We start from the raw sequence: 20,522 nt of genomic DNA, 5'->3' as shown, positions 1-20,522 counted from the left end.
TTCAATATGAAGCGTCAAAGTTAACTAACGATATTTTTGAAAACCATGACTCACTAAAACTTACCTTTTTTTATTAAATCAACAATGTTTTGTGTATTAATTTGTTTTACGATTAATAGCATATTTATTGAAGATCACGAAATTAAAAAAAACCCAGTGAAATTGTGACATTGGTGATCACAGGACATGAAAATGCGACCAAGGGTGTCGAATTTCAACTTTTTTGAAAAATGTCTATTATTGCTGAACTATATGATATGGAATTTTTTTTTTATTTTTCCCATAACTGGTATAACTTGGCCTTTCATCCGGTCTCAGATTATCGTTGAGTTTTGGGACACCCTGTATATGAGTACAAATATAAAACGGAAAATAGCATAAAACTACAAAAAACTTCAACATTTATTTCATCAAACTCAACATTCCCTGCGTTACATACAATGTAGCACAGGTAATGTTTGCATCTTTGTAAGATTAGGCTAAAGACCAAACAACAAATCAGTCATTATATCAAATAACTTAATGTGACCTGAATGTAATTATCATGAACCATTTTTTTAACCCATTATGCGTGATGTCATGTACAAAAGCAATGGTTTTTGTTTAAAACCAAACCTGATTATGTTGTTTATATCTTAGAGTTACGGACACGGTCAATAAAAAAATAATTTTTATAGCTATAATATCTACTCATATGATTTTTCTTTCATTTTATCATTTTAACCAAAGGAAATTTACCAGTATTAAAACTTTACCAGTTCCAAACATGACATAAGTCAGTGAGGTAATGCAATTCTTTGTAATGACAGATGTGCTCTTTTTATCCGTCTGCGCGAAGGAGTGTTACATGCTTTTGTCAATATGTGTAGGTACCATTAAACTAAAGGTATGTAAAATTCCTGACACAGGTATTATTTTATTGGTTTTTAACCACCGTATGACCTGCCCTTCAGAATAAGCAGGATTAGGTTAATTTAAAACAATTTATCTTAACAAAAAAAATCCTTTCAATTTTTTATTAAATAATTATTCTGTTTAGTTCTTTTAGTTGCAAATTAGCAAATAAATATTAAACTTGTTTTGACGCTAACTCGAACAGTCTGTTCAAAGAGATCGTTATGTTAAGTCTGTTGTTGTGTAGTGTTTTGTGCCTAGTTATATACTTTAGATGGAGGAAGAGGGATCCTTCTGAACCACCAGTACATCCTGGTGGACTACCGATTCTTGGGAATGCTCATCAGTTTCTCGGAGATACTATTAGTAAGACAAGTTTTAATCCATTACTTTCTATTAGTGAAAACTTGTAATTGGCCTTCTTCTTCTTCTCTATCCTGTATGTACTAGCTGTAAGTTTTCTCAAAGTATATGTATAAACAAAATTACTGGCACGCTGGATACTTGAGGGTATTCCTGCCTGAATAAAAAATAAATATTATTCGGCCCTGCATCATGCTAATCTGTGATGCTAGTTTAGACTGCAAGTTGAAATTATATTGCTCACACGGTTTCGATTCCCAGGTTGAACAGTGCATTTTTTTTTTCTTGCTTAAGGCCAATAATAGTCGAATTTAGTAACGTGTCTGTAAGAAGTACTTTTATATGGTTCCTTTTTACATTATTTCAACTAGTAATAAGAAATTAATTACAATTGCAGAAGTATGGCAGTACTTGAAAGAGCTTTCTTACTTCAGTTTGAAAAGTGGAGGAGTTTCTACCGTGTACCTTGGACCCAAATGGCGAATATATAGTATGTATTTACTTCTTAGTATTGGCAGAACAAATCGTTATATTTTTTTGAACGAATATGACTCCTGCCTTTATAATACCTACTACTACCCAACAAGGGTATTGTATATCTCAGTTGACAACTAGTATACGTCAAATTGATAGTGACTATTCAGTACATTTCCGCATTGACGTATCATGTTAATCACTTAAATCTTAGAGAGTAATGTACATTATCTTAGTTGACAACTAGTCAGAAGGATATAATGATATTTTATCATAATACAAATATACAAATAACCAAAAACTAAATTAAACTCGAAACAACTATTTCGACCCCATTAAATTCAAAATGTTGAGCTTTTTATCACTACTAAGCAAAAGGCTATTCGGACACAGAACTAAGCTAAACAAAATAGTATCTCAATTATATTCAGGCAAATCAAGAATTTAAAATCGAATTATGATGAGGTTAATGGCCGGTCATGTCCTTGTTCCATTCGATCATAATAGTCATCGTACCAAAACTCAAAAAAAAAATGTTTTGATTACTAATCACGGTCAGCGTTAACAACTTTACCATTCATAATACTTTATATTATTATAACTCATGCTATACTCGAAGATGTACGTGGTGTACGAAATATACCCCTGTTTCGCCATCCTCAATGGTTCCATGAACCCTTGAAATACGGGGCGAGCCTATCGCCATTTACACATTACTATACTTCGGGCTACTACTGAGTAAAATAATAGAGTACAAAATTCCGTACTTCGATCATCACTGATTTACAGGCCTAAAGCCTCTAACGTTGGGGTATCTGCTACAACTAGTTTGTTTTGGAGATACACAAAATTATTGATTATATTATAATTATAATAAACCCAAAGGCTCTTTTCTAAATTGTCGAACTATATCTTCGTTTCAGTTATAACGGATCCTGATGACTGTCTAACATTATCGAACACCTGCTTCAACAAGCCATTTGTCTACGATATCCTAAAAGAATGGTCAGCTAATGGACTCATTACATCAGACGGTAAGGGAATAATAGAAAAAAATACTTTTGTGGAAACTTAACAATTAGCATTAAATATATTTTATTAAACTTTGTATTTAAGGTCAATGAATACAAAGTTGTAATCACAAAACAGTGAGAATAAAACTTTATGTTGAAAGATGCCTGAGATTTTTTTAAGTGCAACACGACTTAAGCATATTTGCCGGTCCGTGCGTTTGACCGGCAAATATCGGACCTGTAGTCCTCACATGGAAACACACCTGACCAATAGTCGCACTGTGTGTCTAACGGTAGAGGAAAGTTTAAGCTGATTAGGCCCAATCTTTCTCTACTAATCAGATGTTAACAAATTATTATCGTAAAATAAAGTGCCTTCTAAAATTTACTTTCTCTTTTCAGTTTCAATATGGAAGCCTCACCGAAAAGCTCTAAACCCAATGTTCAGCCAACAAATGCTGAACGAGAACTTGGTAGTGTTCAACAAACAAGCGAGGCGATTGGTCGATCAGATATCTGTTGAATCGGGAAGGAAAAAGTTTGATACACATAAGTACATCAATCTTAACACTAGAGAGACTGTCTGTCGTAAGTTTTAATTCAAACTTCATACTTGAATATATGTTCTGTATTATTATAAAAAATACGAAGCGCTTCGAGAAAAGGTGCCCTTGCGCTTTGTTTGGCTCGTACGAGACGAGAGCACTTCCGTACGCCAAGATTACCACAGTGATCATCGCGACGGTTCAAGTTCAATATGAACCAATAGTTTTTCGAAATCATGCGCTTGTTAGAAATATTTACCATTTGTTCTTACGGTGAAAAAAAAACATCTTAATGAAAATGTCTAAAAGTTTCAAATTCTATGTATTTATTTTACAGAAATTATATTAGGACTAAAAGTCGATCAGTGTGAGAAGATTATCAATGAATACGGTGAAGCAGCCAATGAAATGCTGGAAATATTTATAGCAAAGACACAAAAATTATGGTTACATGTTCCCTTTATTTATGAAAGAAGCTCTTACAAAAAGAGACTTGATAAATGTGTGAAAATAAACGTTGGGATTACTGACGAAGTAAGTTGATATTTTAATTAGACCTATTCTCACGTGTTTTGTAAAAAACGAGAGTTCCCTCACGAGATGTAAGCTGCAACCCTTTATAATTTGAGCCTAATTGGTTCAGCGGTATTGACATGAATTATATTATATCACATGAATTATATTAGAATAAGAAGAGATTTATTATTCAATAGTGATCCTACAATCAAAGGTTAATAAAATTGTATACTTTTACAGGTAATCCGAAAAAGGAAAGCTGAGTTAAAGAAAGTGAACTACCAACTTGATACTGAAGATGGTAAGCAATTGTCCAATCCTAAAAAATAAAATGACTCGGAAGAAAACCGGCATTGATAAATATAACAGAGAATACTACTACTATATAAAAACAGTCCCACTGTGTTTTTGTATTGATAAGACCCAAGATGAAGAGTTTTGGCGAGACATTAAGGCATGTGAGGTTGAGGAAGGCGACATACGTTAGCCCTTTAAGGGTCACACTGCGGGCTCCACTGCCCACTGCAAAGGCTTACAATCCACTAAATGAATAAAAAACAAAAATATTGATACTTTTCCTTTCAGGTGAAGCGGTAACGTTCTTAGATCTAATGCTAAAACTATCAGAAGTTCAAGGTACATTCACTGATCTCGAAATTAGAGAGCACCTGGATATGCTGATATTTGCTGGTTATGATACAACGGCGGAAACATTGACGTTTGCTTTGAAGTTACTCGGATGTCATGAGAATGCTCAGCAGCGACTTTATCAGGAGTGAGTCTTGATTTTAAATGAATATTATTTTTTATAGTATTATACTTTGCAAGCTATAGCGGCAAACTGTTAGGGAGACCTTTGCCTAGCAAGGACTAACAAAGATCATAATTTAATACATAATATTATAGTCATGCACATCCATAACATTATGCCCGGTATACCGAGAGATGTAAAAATTGCAATCATGTTTTGTTATTTTTATAGTACAATTTAATAAGGGCCTGTTGTCAATTTTATGGGGCACGTTAGCAAACTCCGGACAACTATTAAAAATATTCTAATATAAATTAGAAAAGACCAATAGCACGAGACCTGTGCACGGCAGTCGCACAGCATTATCTCATAATTTGTATCAAATACTATTTGTTTACTTTTTGCAATACTTTATTTAAGACTGTTTTTAAATTCAATATTAGTAACAAAAAGTACCGACGAGGATGGGATTCGAACCCACGCGTGCAGAGCACATTGGATTAGCAGTCCAACGCCTTAACCACTCGGCCACCTCGTCACATATAGCGATCCTAGATGATAGACACCTATCTCTAGACTGTTACAACGATGAACACATTGTAAACCTCTTAGTTAGTTTAAGTAATATTTAAATTGCAAAAATCAAATGCATTGAATGTAAAAAGATAAATGTATGTATTTTTGTTACTCTATAATGCAAATCGCACTGAATGGGTTTTGATGTAATTTAGTACATAGATAGTTTAACATTGTATAATTGTTACCCCCGAAAATCTTTTCATAAAAACGAAGGAAAAAGCAGAAACAATTAAACAAAAATTACACAATACAAAAAATTACAAGCTTTTGTAGATTTTGTACTGTTGTTTTGTCAGACATACTAAACGACATTTTTCAGGTCGCTTACATTATATCTACACAGTCGATAATCTCTATTATTCTATTTGTAGCCTAATTACCCGTATTATTTGCAGATTACAGGAGGTAATAGGTGATGTAAGCGTAGACGTCAGTCACTACGATCTAGCTAAGCTGGTATATTTAGATGCCGTTGTCAAAGAAGTCATCAGGATGTACTCTACAGTACCCGTCGCTGCTCGAGATATAGATAGGGATGTTAAACTAAGTTAGTATTTAAAATTAATTCTTGATTAAGTAGCTTTTTCAGTTTTTGTTAAAGTCTTCGTTGTTAATCTGGTTGTGTTTTCATAAACACGATATCCCAAAAAATATTTGAATGACTTCGCCCTAGTCATATGGTATGGTTAGCGCAGTCATTCAAATAATTGTATCGAGAATCATTATTTTTATCAAATAAATATGAGTAATACAGCTAAGTATGCTTCTTAGTAACTCAGTCAGTAGTTATATACCGCTAGTAATATTTTGGTTGTACTGTTCTCTCATATCCTTGAGGTCTCGAATCTTGCTTTACTTTACGTGTTTTCATTATCAAAAAATCTGTTTCAGAAAACTACACCCTCAAAGCTGGCAGCATAGGAGTGATATCAGGTTTTGGCATCCATCGTCATCCATTGTGGGGACCTGACGTGGAGAAATTCAGACCTGAACGTTGGCTGGATTCTACGATGCCTGATAATCCTAGCATATTCGCTGGTTTCAGTTTAGGAAAAAGAAATTGTATTGGTAAGATGATCATCACGTCTTGTGTGGTTCAGTTGCGTTTTGATCAGGAGGATGAAGCAAAAAATATTTCAACTCCACTTGTAGTAGTTATTTTGTATTCAGGGGCACTGTAGTTAACGTTTGTTATCCAAATCATAAAAGTCTCTACGAGCCAAGAAGGGTAGCTCAAATATGTCAGTTTAAGATGACTTGTGTCTTTCAACCAAGAATTAACCCTAAAATTATGTACTTATTATAAAACTTGGGCCTTAAGCAATATTTGTTTTCTTTTAAATACACCATTACTGTCTGATTTTCCATTTCATTTTTTATGATAAATGTACCTATTATATTTCAGGTCGTTGGTATGCCTTAATATCCATAAAGACAACATTAGCACATTTTGTTAGAAACTATCGTATAAAAGCAGATTACTCTGAAATGGTGGTCAAGTTCGACGTCTCCATTAGATCTGTATCAGGACATGAAGTTTCTTTGGAAAAAAGATAATAAAGTATCCACACATAACATAGGTAAGTAGGAAGTCGACACAAGGAAATAAAAATTTAATAACAAGTAAATCATATTTTTATAATATACTATTTGGGCTTTGTTTTATTTTCCTTATACTTTACCTGTTTCCCTTGAACCCGAATATAATAATAACAAAAATAAAAAAAAATTCGTCTTACGCAATGCCAACAAAATATATATAACATCAGGCATCTAACTTTTTTAAATAAATATTTTTATAGAGCATCTTAGAAAATTTATGACAGCGCCATCTATTGTATATCTACAGCACTATTACACATCCAAGTTCTGAGCTTAAAGCAGCATAGCCAAACAATATTCACATACTATGTAAGTTACTGAAACATATAGAAGATGGCAGAATTTACTAAAAACAGTGTGTAACAATCCTGAAGGGTGAAAGCTTGTTGAACATACTCTTATTATCTACCATTATATTGAGCATTTTTTTTGTATTGTGAATGAGGCGAGGGAGGTCACTTCCCGATCGGCGAATCCCGTGATCACCTACCAGAAGAATTTAAACAATTGATGACTATAATCTAAGCTCGTTAAAAAACCCATTAAAATACATATGATTGAATAATATACATAAACGGTTGGCAAATCGTTGCTCCACGTGTAAAAAAGTCACGTGAGTTTGGGAATACAACATAACTGCCTATTGTAAACTACTTCATCAATAACATGAATTAAAATTTTAAAAAACAAATTAATTAGCAATCAAAATTTTGAAGACCGTATTAATTGGATGATTTGGTGCTGTCTGACCGAAACTATCAGGTATCCGAATAAAAGTAGACATATCTGTAACTAATGTGAATTTTTATATATATAATTCTTCTGTAAGCGTGTATGTCACAGAATTTCTCTTAAACGACGGGACCGATTTTGATGAAATTTTTTGTGTGTGTTCAAGGGGATCTGAGAATGGTTTAGATTATTAAAAAAAGTTTAAAATTTTCAAATTAAAGACGTGTAGACAGGACAACGTCTGTCTGGTCCGCCAGTATTTTTATAAATTCTTAACGATTCTCTGATCCTAGTTAAGCTTTTGACAGCATCAACTGTTAAAAAAACATGATTTTAATACGCATACACATGATAATAAACGCTTGATACAAAATGAATGCAAATTTTATGCAAAATGGCAAAGTTTTATAACTGGAGATGCCGCGAGTTGATTGATTGACCGGAATTAATTGTTTATATTGTTTAGTATTTCGCAAGGTACACATCTGGGCCCATAATTAATTAATGTAATTGTACGAATACATTTAAATAAACTTTTTGTTAATAATCGATTAACGTATAGGTACAGGCTTTTCATTTCGCTTACATTATAAGCTATATTATATTTTGATTCAAGTCATGTCAAACCGATATTTTAATTATAATTTAGATTAACGTGTAGATTGATAAAAGGACTAAATTTAAATAAATTGTTACAAAACTACAAAAAAATAGATAATTGTTCTTTGGTTTATTAGTGTAAGATAATAATATGAGAAGTTCTAACATATGTTTAGATTCAAGTCTTTACAATAAATCCTATAATTAAACGTATTTATTATATAATATTATGTAACATTGCATCTTGTAATATATTATTATAAACGGGTCCCATTTTAGAGTTATTATATTATAATTATTATTTATTATCCATAATTATAACTGCAAACTTGAATTTTACACCATGAGTCAGCAAATAGCCTACTCGGCCTTACTTATATAATTTTCTTTTCTTAGCTGTGATTAGAATTTGCACCACAAATCTATACTAATATTATAACTCACACACGGTCATTTGATTTCAAAGCAGAGCTTGTAATGTGGTAACCAATTACATACTAAAGCTGAAGAGTTAGTTTGTTTGAACGTGCTAATCTCAGGAACTATTGGTACGATTCGAAAAATCTTTCAGTATTAGATAGTCCATTTATTGAGGAAGGCTATATCTATATCAACACGCTACGACCAATAGGAGCAGAGTACCAGTAAAAAAAGTTACAAAAACGGGGAAAATTTTGACCCATTCCTCTTACGTGACGCAAGCGAAGTTGCGCGAGTCAGCTAGTGCATAATAATAATGGTAGAAGCTTTATGTATAAGATTATTATTGCTTTTGTGCCTAGAAGAGAAGTATTTGAAGCAGAAGCATTTATTATGAGCAGGCTAGTTTATTTCAAATTGACCGCTGTGGCCCATCATTAGGCGGAACAACATTTTGAAAACACGTGTAGCCTTGATCAATAATGTTAATACAATTTAGAGAAAAAATGATAATGTGTTTCATTGCCCATTAGATCGTTAGAAACTACTTAGGACTCAAAAGTCGTTATTTGGGTTCCGTATACAAATGCTATGAATGGAATTCTATAACTCAGGCTTGGCTTTATGTCCGTCTTTGCGTCTAGGATCGTTTGACCCCTAAACATACGAAAATTAATTAAAGCAATATAAAAAATACGTCTATTTCACTTCATTTTATTTTCGTTTTACATTTAATAGCCGAACATGATGAACATATATTATTTCGTCACTCATATAGCACCCATTTTTGGCACGTGACAAAAATACTCATATTATTATATGATAGCACGGAACTAGTTGCTGGTCCTACTCGCTCTTAACCACTATTATCATGATATAATTCGTGAGAACAGTATGAATATTGCCCAAAATTAATAATTAATTAATGAATTAGCACGTGAGTCTGTTAACCGGATCTCATATTTCACCACAGATTTCACACATCTCTGTCTATGTACTTACTTATACATCATTTGTTATAAAATATTTGCACATATTTCTTCTTATTTGAGACTCTACTATGACATCAGCTTATTCAAATCTCTGTTTTTTTTTATACTGTGCCAAACTACTCTAAAACTGTATTTACTTACCCTTTCAGAATAATATTAACTTAATTATATTATTATAATGGATACTTAACTGATTAATTTTTAAACTACAGACATAGAAATATACAATATTTACATTAAAAATAAGAGCAATAATGCATTACCATGAAAGTCTGTAAAAAAAATACGAATTAAAAAAGTATGTGTAACAAATCACTTTTACGCACATCTATCATAATAAATGCAAATAAGTGTAGATTCATTTCATATTTATTTAATAGCCAAAGTAATAAAATTATACGTCGGTTTAACAAGAGAACTATTTATAATCATAAAGTAAAAGAAGATAACTATAAATGTTAAGTGCACGAAATAATACAATTTATTCCATTTAATTAAATTCAAATCCTTTTTGATGGCTACTTATGGAACATCTATCAAAGAACAATTTTGAAATATTCATTTATAACTCAAATAGCGTGCATTTTACCCAAAAATACAAAGTCAGAATTCAGAATCCAAATGCGATTTATGAAAAATCTGCTGTTTCGTATTATACCTCTATATTATAGAGGAGGCGTAAAAGTTAGACATTTTCAAACGTTGCATCGACTTGACTGCCCACCGGTAAGCGGCAATTGAAATCCACGCCGTCTCATATATCTTTAGTAAACAATCATATGTCTACATTACCGGTTCTGTGATACCCCAGCCTTAAAACTATAACGTTCTTATATATTCTTGAGACGCGTCCAGGTCACTCCTAGTTATTGTCCGAACTTTGACCAGTCATGTAACAAAATATAATAAATACTTAATATTTATTTTGAACATTTAAAGACTAAGTATATTATTTCATGATTGAGGTTGCACGTAAAATTAAAATTGTGTATTTTTTATTAATAATATTATTTACTTGATATAGATAAATTCAATTATCGTTATTATTTGATTAGTAATAATACTTATTTAGTTGTTGTGTGTGTTAATAATATTAAAATATATTAATATTTCAATTTAACATAAAAAATCAATTTAACAATTTAATAATTTTAAATAAAAAATGTTGGCCGTACTCCTTGGTGTGGTGTCATTTATTCTATATTATTATTGGAAATGGGTGTCCAGATATCGTGGTCTGAAGGCTAATTATAAACTACCACCGATGTATCCCGGCATGCTGCCTATTGTTGGTCATGCACATTTACTGATTGGAAATACAACACGTAAGTTAATTTTTTATTATTTTGATACGACTTGTATTAAATCTGGTTCCGCATTCATCTCATGAATAGAGCTTCATGACTATGTTATAATTTAGGCTTGGAAAGGGAGCTGAAAATTGGTATCTATTGTTGTTTCAATTTCAGTCATGGTCCTTAACGTTTCTTACATTTATTTTTATGATTATACCTAAATTAACATTTTTAAAAAAGACTATTTGCATTGTATTTAAAACTCAACTTTTTTTATGACCAAATTGCTGAACTTAATTTTTGTATCATAAATATTCAATACAATGATATTCAGAAAGCCAAAACGTAGAGTATTTCCTTAAAATATAATCTTCTTGATAATTCATTATAATTTTAAAAATCAAAATAATAATCAGAGTTTGAAATCAAAAAGTTCAATGTTATTGGTTGAGAGGTGAATGAACCTAACTAGAAATGGATTCACCTTTCGTGACCGTGAAAAACGACGGTTAGTATAAATTATATTTTTCCAATTTACTATATTCGTGATAACATTTAATTTGCTCCAATTACCGTAAAAACCTACCTAACAAAAATAATTATTTAAACTTTTAAATAATAATATAATGTTTATTTTTATTTTAATTAAAAAAGGCAACTCTCACATTTAAATTTGCTCTTGTGTTGCGGGAACTTTTACAAACAACGGACACAAAGTACAACCAGACCCGAATCAACTATCTGTGGATCGCACAAAAAATTGCCCCAAGTAGGAATCGAACCCCAACGCAATACTAACCCCAGTAGTGACGTGGCTGCGCCACGGAGGCCGTCAGTATTGAGAGTTGTGGCTCTAGTCTTGTCTGCTCTACATGCCTCAAAAATGCATATTAGGTATGCAGACTGAAACCAGTTTTAGAAAAAATCACACTTTTGTAATACTAGACTATTAAATAATAAAACTTGTTTGAATAATAAATATATTATTATTTCGAAATATCAAGATCTAGTTTTATATAGTCTGGAAGAGCAGGATTATATATAGAAATTCTTAAGTTAAGGTATACTAACAAATTCAACACTGGCAGTAAATATAGTGTAAGTTTTTCAATTCTTTTAAAATGGACCAGCAGATACGAGAAATAATATCGATATGAACAATACTATGACAATTCTATTTAATGTAGAGTACGCTAAAACAGACGCTTGTCAAATAAATCTATGTATGTTGAAAATTCTAAAAGGCTATGCGAAGAGCAATGATAATTGTTTACTTGACTAATAGGCTACAATACCCATAAATATTTCAAAGGATAATGTAACATTGATTAAAGTTCAGTGAAGAATTCACGTTACACACGAAACCTCAAATACACTATTAACTTATTATGCAGTTCTCCAAAAAAACCTACTACACGTTTCGTAAACCACTTTCCGTAATTGGACTAGCCAAAATTAATTACAGCCACTGCTTCAATTACTTCATAATTTTATTGACGTAAAATACAATTTATTGATGTTAATTGATCAGTGATTATTTTATTTTACTTATTCCAGCCCCACAAATCATGACTAGTTTCCTCTTCGAAATTTATGATTGACGTAGGCCTTAACAGTATTACACATCCTTTCAAAGTCTTTTTAAAACTCCAATTATACAGAATTATATGTAAAAATAAACCTAACATCGCATGAAAATGGCTTGCTCGTACATGGCTGAGAATGACAGTTCCCAGGTATGATTAATTTCAGACTTATTTAAGCCATGTCAAAGACCTTCGGGCGGCTTGAATAACTTTGACACTAGGTTGACCACTAACCACACTATGAGAAGACTTATGGGGTGTCAACCTTAAAAAAATAGAGATACTCTTCAAGATCTCTACCCCCAATAGTAGTTATTTGTTTCGTAATTTGTACCAGCGAATCTTAATCAAATTTGTGATTAGCAGACTATAAATTTAATGTTTTGACTCAGGACTATGGAGTATACTGAAAAAGTTTTCGGCTGAATGCTTGAAGCAAGGAGGAGTTACCGTTGGTTTCATCGGGACAGATATTTATTACAGTAAGTAAATCTAGTATCTATATACCTTACCTAATTATAACATTACCACTGAAATCGACTGTTTGAGAAAATTATGAAAACGTTCACGTCAGCATCATTAGTCTAGTTTTTCACTTAGCTGTGCAAGACTCATCTTCGTCTTCGTCGGCACATTCCGTCAGGCGAGATGAAAGATGAAAGACCGATCTATACGTACAACAGTAAGATCAAATAAAAAAATGTTCAAAATATAAAAATCCTGATTTGTTAAATACGGATTTTCGCAAAACTACTGACAGTAAGATAAAGCAAAGTAAAATGCTACCGATCACCTACAGGTGTTCTATGTGGGTGAAACTACGGGCAAGAGTTAATAAATATTGCCTTAATAATACTTTTATTTTGTTTTAGTGATAGCAGATCCCGAGGATAGTGTGACAGCCGCAAATGCATGTCTACAGAAACATTATGCGTACGACTTCGGCAAACCTTGGATGGGAGATGGACTGGTACTGGCCTCAGGTAAAAAACTTTCTTTAAAAAATCAAGTAACAGGATAAATATAGCACCAAAATAAGCTAACGGACTAAAGCAAACCTTTCTGCATTCTTTGTAACTTGAATTCTGGAATAAAAATAAGTTTCGAGTCTCTTAATAAATTGTAGGTCAGCAATTTTCGTGTTTGCGATGACCTCTATTATAAAACAGTAATTTATTAAAAAAATAAAAACAACAAGAGAACCTTTCCTTTTTTGATGTCGATTAAAAATAGTCTGAGGAAGTAAACTGCTAACCTAGACCCTTATTTTATTAAAATGACAAAAGCCTTCGTAGGTCCGTGGTTACTTTGTACCTGCTAGAAAACCAGATCCTCTGTGACTTCCGCTTCTAAATAAAATATAACAATAAAAATATAAAAAGGGCTTATCGTGAACATCCCGAGAAAAAACTAGTTTTTAATGTCTCTAACACAAACATTATTTGTAAACGTTTTGTTTTATGATCAAAAATTATGAATAAGGAAAATAATTTACACATCATAATAAACCTTGACCATGTGGTAATAGGTACAACTCAATTATTAAAAAAAGGTTTTAAACACGTGACGTGTTTTTTGAAAAAAATATTTTCCACACCCACAACAGTAGCACGATTCTGTACAATCGGAACCATCGAGTTTCGAAAGTTTGACATTTAAAATGTACTGCCAAAATAGCGTCTATGACGTCCGCTAGAGGCGCTGATCAGATTTTCATACAAATTTTTTTGATAGCTAGCTGTTTGTTACAGTTCCTAGCTGGGTATAGGCACATGAATAGGTAGGCATTCAAAAACTAGACCGTGGTCAAACCGGCTTAGTGCAAATTAGAGACTTAGCACTCCTTCAGAACTATGTGACTGCTTTAGTACTATCATGCATCCAAAGTTATGTCATGATGAAACATCATGACATAACTTTGGATGCATGATCCTTTACTTTTAAAGGGAAATTATTTCTAATACATTTACACTGCTATGATTGCAATCGTGGAAAGAATGTTCCTAAGCCCCATCCGGGCAATTAAATCTAATACTAAATGTTGTCAAAACGGTTGAGCCGTATTCGCGTAAAGGTCAGGCAAACAAACAATCACACTACTATATTTTTGTTATTAGTACTGTGTAAACGACTTATATTTTATGATAGCAGATATTTTCGTATCCGTTAGATTAGTGTCATTTTGTGTCTTATTTATTACAATACATGTCTAATATTTAGAATACAAATGATACAAAACGTGACTTTTTGGAAAAGTAAAACTACCCACAGCGATGGTCAGGGTCATCGACATTTTATTCTAATACCTAATTCAAATTGTAAATGAATGCCAATACTTTAGTCATTAATCAATTTAATTTTTTATCCTTATTTTCGTATGGAAAACATCCCCAAGGTAAACAAAACACTAACACAACCCAAGTCAAATCTTTTAAAAAAATTAGAGAAAGTTAAATAGGTGCAATGTTTGAAAAATCTTTTTTTCTTCTTACGAAAATAGTTCATAGTAGTAGTTCTTTTACCAAAATAATGAATTTTCCATATCGCATCGATAAATACCAATACTGATTATTTTATAATATTAGTTTAGTACGCTACCTAACTTAATTCATAACTAAAACTAGCGCTTACGTCAATCTCACTTAACAAATTCCTCACCCACCTATTACCCAGTTTTACGATATCGTTAAATTTACAATAGGTTTACTTTTTACTATGAAAATAATAATTTAGCAGAATTATGATTTACTTGTTAGAATGACACGTTTTATTTTAAGTAACATACACGTGCGATGACCTGCGTACGGTATGATATTCGTATAGCTAAAATAAGAACCTAAATATAAACAAAGATCTGTAAAACAGCGCCATCTAGTAGTGACAATCACAACAAACAAGGATAAAAAAGCCTGAACTGCGCAAGCAAGATAACAGTATATAGCGAGTAACTCAACATAAGAGTTTTTCCTTTTTTCGTTGGACGGCTGTACAGGAAGTATAAGAAAGTGATGTTGATTTGTAATCCAATTGTTTTTGGAAATTTAATGATTTGTGATCTGGGTCCAAGCCCTTGTTCACTTGCGTTGATCTGTACTATCCTTATATCAAACGGCTGTCCTGCTCTCACCTATTACGCAAAATATTTTCTGCTCCAGGCCCAACATGGAAACGTCACCGCAAACTGTTGAATCCAGCATTCAGTCTACAAGTCCTCCACGGCTTCATGGGAGTGTTCAATGAGCAGGCGAGGCGACAGATCAAGCATTTCGACGCTGAAGTCGGTCGAGGAAAGTTTGATCACCTCGCCACATTGAAGCATATTGCTTTGGAAACTGTTTGTTGTAAGTAGGATACATACAGATTCCAGTTAATAAACGTTTATTATAACAAACATACTAGTCACACAACCGCTAGCTACATCTTTTCTTTGAAAAATATGTAAACCGCTCAGAAGATTGACACGAAATTGCATTTTTTCATTTTTTTTCTTTGGACCTAAAGATAGTATATACGAACACTATATTATAGGCAGGGTTTGTTTCCCGGTTTTTATGTACAAAGTTGCAGTAACTAGTTACGAATTATGCCAATATAAATAGCCAATCGAGGTTGCATTTAGCATATACAAATAAAAGATAATAAATAAGTATTTTTTTGTATTTGTCCAGTGACAGCATTCGGCATCACAGCAGACGAAGACAAAGACTTCAACAAACTATACATGCACTCCGTGGACCAGATCCTGAACATCATAGCCCTCAGGTTTCAGAACGTTTGGCTTCAGAACGAATTCATCTACAGTTTCACCGATATGAAGAAACGACAAGAAGAAATAGTCAAAGTTTTAAATGCTATGTCTAATTCTGTAAGTTTTAATCTGTTTTTTGTATGGGTTACCTAATTTAGGTGACAGTCAAACTGCTTTAGAAACCCGTTTCTATTCTTAACAAAGATATTATGTGATCTACAGACAGTTGCTCCGAGACTGGGTATACTATTGTCCTCTGTTTATGATTATAATAGATGTAATAACTGATAGTGAAGTAGTCACTCTTATAGATGAAAAAAAATACCGACAAAAGACTGTAAATAACAATGAGCATTTGATTTTAAATGTTTTATGGTTCTTACGTGTTCTAAATCACAAATTTAATTAATTTGTTATTGATCAGGTCATCAAAAGAAAGAAAGAACAAATCAAAACTATACCAAGAGAGCAATGGGAACAACAAAGAAGAACCACAGGTAACTTTATTAATGCCACGTACGAAAGTATTAAACAATGTTAATATGATTCATGACATTACAATAATTAACATAAACCGACTAAAACTGGAACGCCTTTAAATACATACTTAATTGCTTTATGTATTCAGTTTTTGCACTATAATTTGTAAACTCCAAATAGTCTATCTTTATAAAAAAGTCTTCGTATATATATTGTTTAGACTTCAGTGATTCAAATTTATACTTGCTAATTACTGCGACAATAAAAACCAACGTATTTTTCATCGTCTGACGTGCAAAGTTTACAAACATGGACAACATATGGGCTACCGTGACGTACACGAGTCATAACAACTCCTCATTCTGGGAAGAGACCCGTACTCAGCAATAGGACAGTAAACAATTCTCTTATTTCCAAAAATTTGCTAAATCATTATATTTTTGGTTCGATTCCAGGTATAAAATGCAAAGCTCTAATGGACCTGCTAATCGAACTGTCAGAAGAAAACACTCTGACTGACAAAGAGATAAGAGAAGAAGTAGACACGGCTATCGTAGCGTCTTACGATACGACCTCGTGCTTGCTTGCGTACATCATGATGTTGCTGGGAACTTATCCCGAGGCTCAAGAAAAAATGTATAATGAGTAAGTACCTTTTAGAAAACCTTCGTACTTAAAGTAGTCTGCAATAGTAATCTTTGCACCAAGTGTTTGCATGTCGAGTTCTTGTGTTTTTTTTTTGCTACCCATTTCTTTTCATTGTGGTGCCCTGGTTTTTCCTGTGTCTGTTCATGGCTCGACATGCTACTCACAGCGTGTAGGAATTTTTAAGTTCCGATTAAAATTTAATGATTTTTTAACTAATGCGATTGTCACTACGACAAAGTATTATATATGGCAGTTTAAGGGCAGTAAAAAATAAATTATATTGTTTAATAATTCCTATCAAACGGAAGCTGGTGTCATTTTTATTTGCAGAAATTACCCCTCACTAACTTCCACCTATCCATTTCAGATTAAACGAAATTTTCGGTGGTACAGACAGAGATGTAACCAAAGACGACTTGCCAAAGATGCTGTACACCGATGCTGTCATCAAAGAGACGCTCAGATTATACCCCACAGGACCCGTGGGCTTGAGATACGTGGATAAGGATGTCCAATTAAGTAAGTCAAATGGAAACCAAAATTGCCACGGGCATTTTAGGATAAGCCTTTCACAAAGCATTCGTAACTTAAGGTTAACGGAAGATTCCACGTAAACACTCAGGTGTTCTGCAGCAAGTATTATTTACCCACTTTCAACAATTAGTCGCGTATTTAGCAATATCGTTTAACCCCTTGGATCAGCCATATCTGGTAGTGTTTCCGATTAGCGACTTTGTACTTTGGATTCCTAATATTTTTCATTTTTGTCAACAAGCACGATTTCTCACTATTACTTGGTTGTAAAGTAAAAAATTGGACGTCATCATCATTTTTTTTTTCTAATTCCAGAGAACTACGTAATGCCCGCTGGCAGTCAGTGCGCTCTGTTTATCTACGGCGTCCACTACCACTCCAACTGGGGCCCCGATCGTGACCAGTTCAGGCCTGAACGATGGCTGGACCCCAACAACCTGCCCAATCCCAACATGTTCGCCGGCTTCAGTATTGGCAAACGAGCGTGTATGGGTGAGGTTCTTTGCCTATATTTTTTTCATTCTGCTAGAGACTTACATGAGAAAATCAGAAAACTTGGGCTTATTTTCGTTTTAAAATATTCTCCTTATTGTCATCTCTGTAGCAGTCGGATATACGGCTATCCTTCTGTGTATATACCAAAACCTTCTGGCCGCGACAATGTATGATGCAGGTAAAAGAGTAATTAACATTAATTATGTACCTATATCCTCACAAACTTTCGCAAAAAGGCAAAACATCGTTTCTCCAACAGAACAGTAAAAACAAAAAGCAGCTGACATTATATTCTAGCCTAAGAATAGTTCTAGTAACTTGTCTTTCCTTTCAGGACGAACATTCGCCACTCTATCAATGAAGACGACTCTCTCCCACGTGCTCCGCCGGTATAAGATCACATCAGACATCACCCAACTTAAACTGAAGATTGACTTCCTTCTCAAACCTGTCTCCGGATCCTTTATCAGCATAGATAAGAGAAGTTGAACATAATAATACTTTATACACCGATCAAATTTAAAGTTATCGTTAGTTCGGTTAGTTAGTTTCGGTCTTCTCGACACAGGCATGCCTAGTGAGAAGACCACCAGAAATTGTACCTACCGTTAATAATGTACCAGTTTTAGATATAGCAATAATATGAAGTGTTTATTTTAGAAACTTTTATACTTGTTTATTGCTGCAATTGATATTTTTCATTTTTTCAGTTTACGATTGTTACAAAGTATTTAGTTCATGTTTAAAATATTACAATATTTTGTTAGTGTTACAACCTCTACTTTAGGTTTGCTCATAAAAATTAAGATACTAACAAGTTATATTAACTTTTAGTAAGGTAGTTAACAGTAAATATTTACCGTAACCTAACTCATTATTGTTAACTAAAAGTTTTACTGTAAATTGTCAACTAACTTGCAACTAAGTATTGCCTGTGCATGACCCATTCAATATATTGTTTATTATTTTAAGTTAATAGTAATTTATTCATACAATAATAAAGATCTATTTACTATTAAAGTATACTTAACTATTATTAATGATAAAGACCAATTTAGAATAAATATGTATACGGTAACGATTCATACTTCAACATGTACCTGAAATTTTCTAATAGCAACACACTTCAAAACGTCAATTTACTATTTGCATGAAACGAAAACACGGTACAGTACAGTACAGTGAGGTCAGCTCCAAAAATCGGTGTACAAAATCAAATAAAAATGCCTTAAGTTATATACAAAGTACCTGTATTTTGGAAATTTGATTCTGTTCAGCGACTTTTGGAGCTGACTGTACCAATAACAATAGGCAATAATATTTTCTAGAAAATAAATTTTGTATTATGAAAACTGCCAGTAAATTTATCTAGTACGTAGACTGCTACTTCTTATACTCTTGAACCATCCTGATTGGTTTTTGCAAGGAACCTGATGAGTTGTTACCGCGCTACTCTGGCTTTAGCCTGTCGTAGAACGTCAGAAATGAAGAGCCCGGTAATCGGAGATGTGCCGACTTGACCTAATGATCGGCCTATAGGTATTTTTATACTAATACACTCACTCAACACAAATTATATTATTGAATAGTTATCAATATTAATCATTTACTAGTGATTCATATTGCTTATCCTCTCAAGCGCCCGGCCACCGTGTCACGGTTGAATGTTCTACCCCCGTCAAGCGCCCCGCCACCGTGGTACGGCTAAACGATCTTACATTTAAAAAACGTAGAAAAGAAATACTAAAACTATCTTTATCCCTTTTAAACATATTTGACATTGAAGCTGATGAAACGAGACGACGATCTAATGCACACACTTGAATAAGTGGTTGATATAGGCCAGAGAGCACCATAAACAACATCTGACCCAACGACATGTTCCTTTATGACCAATATTGTAAACACTTTTTTTAACTAATTTTAAAGATTTGAGTATATTTTACAGTTGGATTTTAATGTCATTATTCATTAACTACACGATAAGACCTTTCGTCATATTATTTTTTTTGCCTAAAAATATTTATTAGACTTTCTTCAAACACATGCCTAAAGCACATAATATTCAGATTAAACCGACTATTGTGCTAGCACTATCAAATATTATTTGTGGTTTATTGTTTTAATCTATAGCAAATTTTATGTAGATTTCAAATATATAAGGTATGTCTAGGGTGTTAGTATTAAAATATGACGGAATCGACGCTTAAACGCCAACCGCCAATTCAATTTCGCGCGCCATTTTTGGCCCGGAC

The 20,522-nt window shown here is 33.0% G+C and overlaps 1 protein-coding gene and 1 non-coding gene across 2 annotated transcripts; one reads left to right on the top strand and one right to left on the bottom strand.

The window, feature by feature from the left end:
* The first annotated feature begins 1,118 nt into the window (after positions 1 to 1,118).
* On the top strand, positions 1,119 to 18,884 carry LOC142983395 (putative cytochrome P450 4d21). Its single transcript, XM_076130232.1, has 20 exons — positions 1,119 to 1,260; positions 1,655 to 1,747; positions 2,655 to 2,765; positions 3,147 to 3,332; positions 3,627 to 3,823; positions 4,046 to 4,106; positions 4,391 to 4,580; positions 5,531 to 5,682; positions 6,027 to 6,203; positions 6,541 to 6,684; positions 10,642 to 10,806; positions 12,755 to 12,844; positions 13,235 to 13,345; positions 15,518 to 15,703; positions 16,031 to 16,227; positions 16,535 to 16,607; positions 17,046 to 17,235; positions 17,606 to 17,757; positions 18,088 to 18,264; positions 18,602 to 18,884. The coding sequence occupies exons 1-20, from the start codon at positions 1,119 to 1,121 to the stop codon at positions 18,754 to 18,756; spliced, it is 2,949 nt and encodes a 982-aa protein (XP_075986347.1). The 3' UTR covers positions 18,757 to 18,884.
* On the bottom strand, positions 5,013 to 5,094 carry TRNAS-GCU (transfer RNA serine (anticodon GCU)). Its single transcript has one exon. It is a non-coding gene; the product is annotated as a tRNA-Ser (tRNA).
* Positions 18,885 to 20,522: the final 1,638 nt, after the last annotated feature.

Source organism: Anticarsia gemmatalis, chromosome 24 (genome assembly GCF_050436995.1).
Source record: "Anticarsia gemmatalis isolate Benzon Research Colony breed Stoneville strain chromosome 24, ilAntGemm2 primary, whole genome shotgun sequence".
Taxonomy (NCBI): domain Eukaryota; kingdom Metazoa; phylum Arthropoda; class Insecta; order Lepidoptera; family Erebidae; genus Anticarsia; species Anticarsia gemmatalis.
This window is presented reverse-complemented; position numbering and strand designations above follow the sequence as displayed.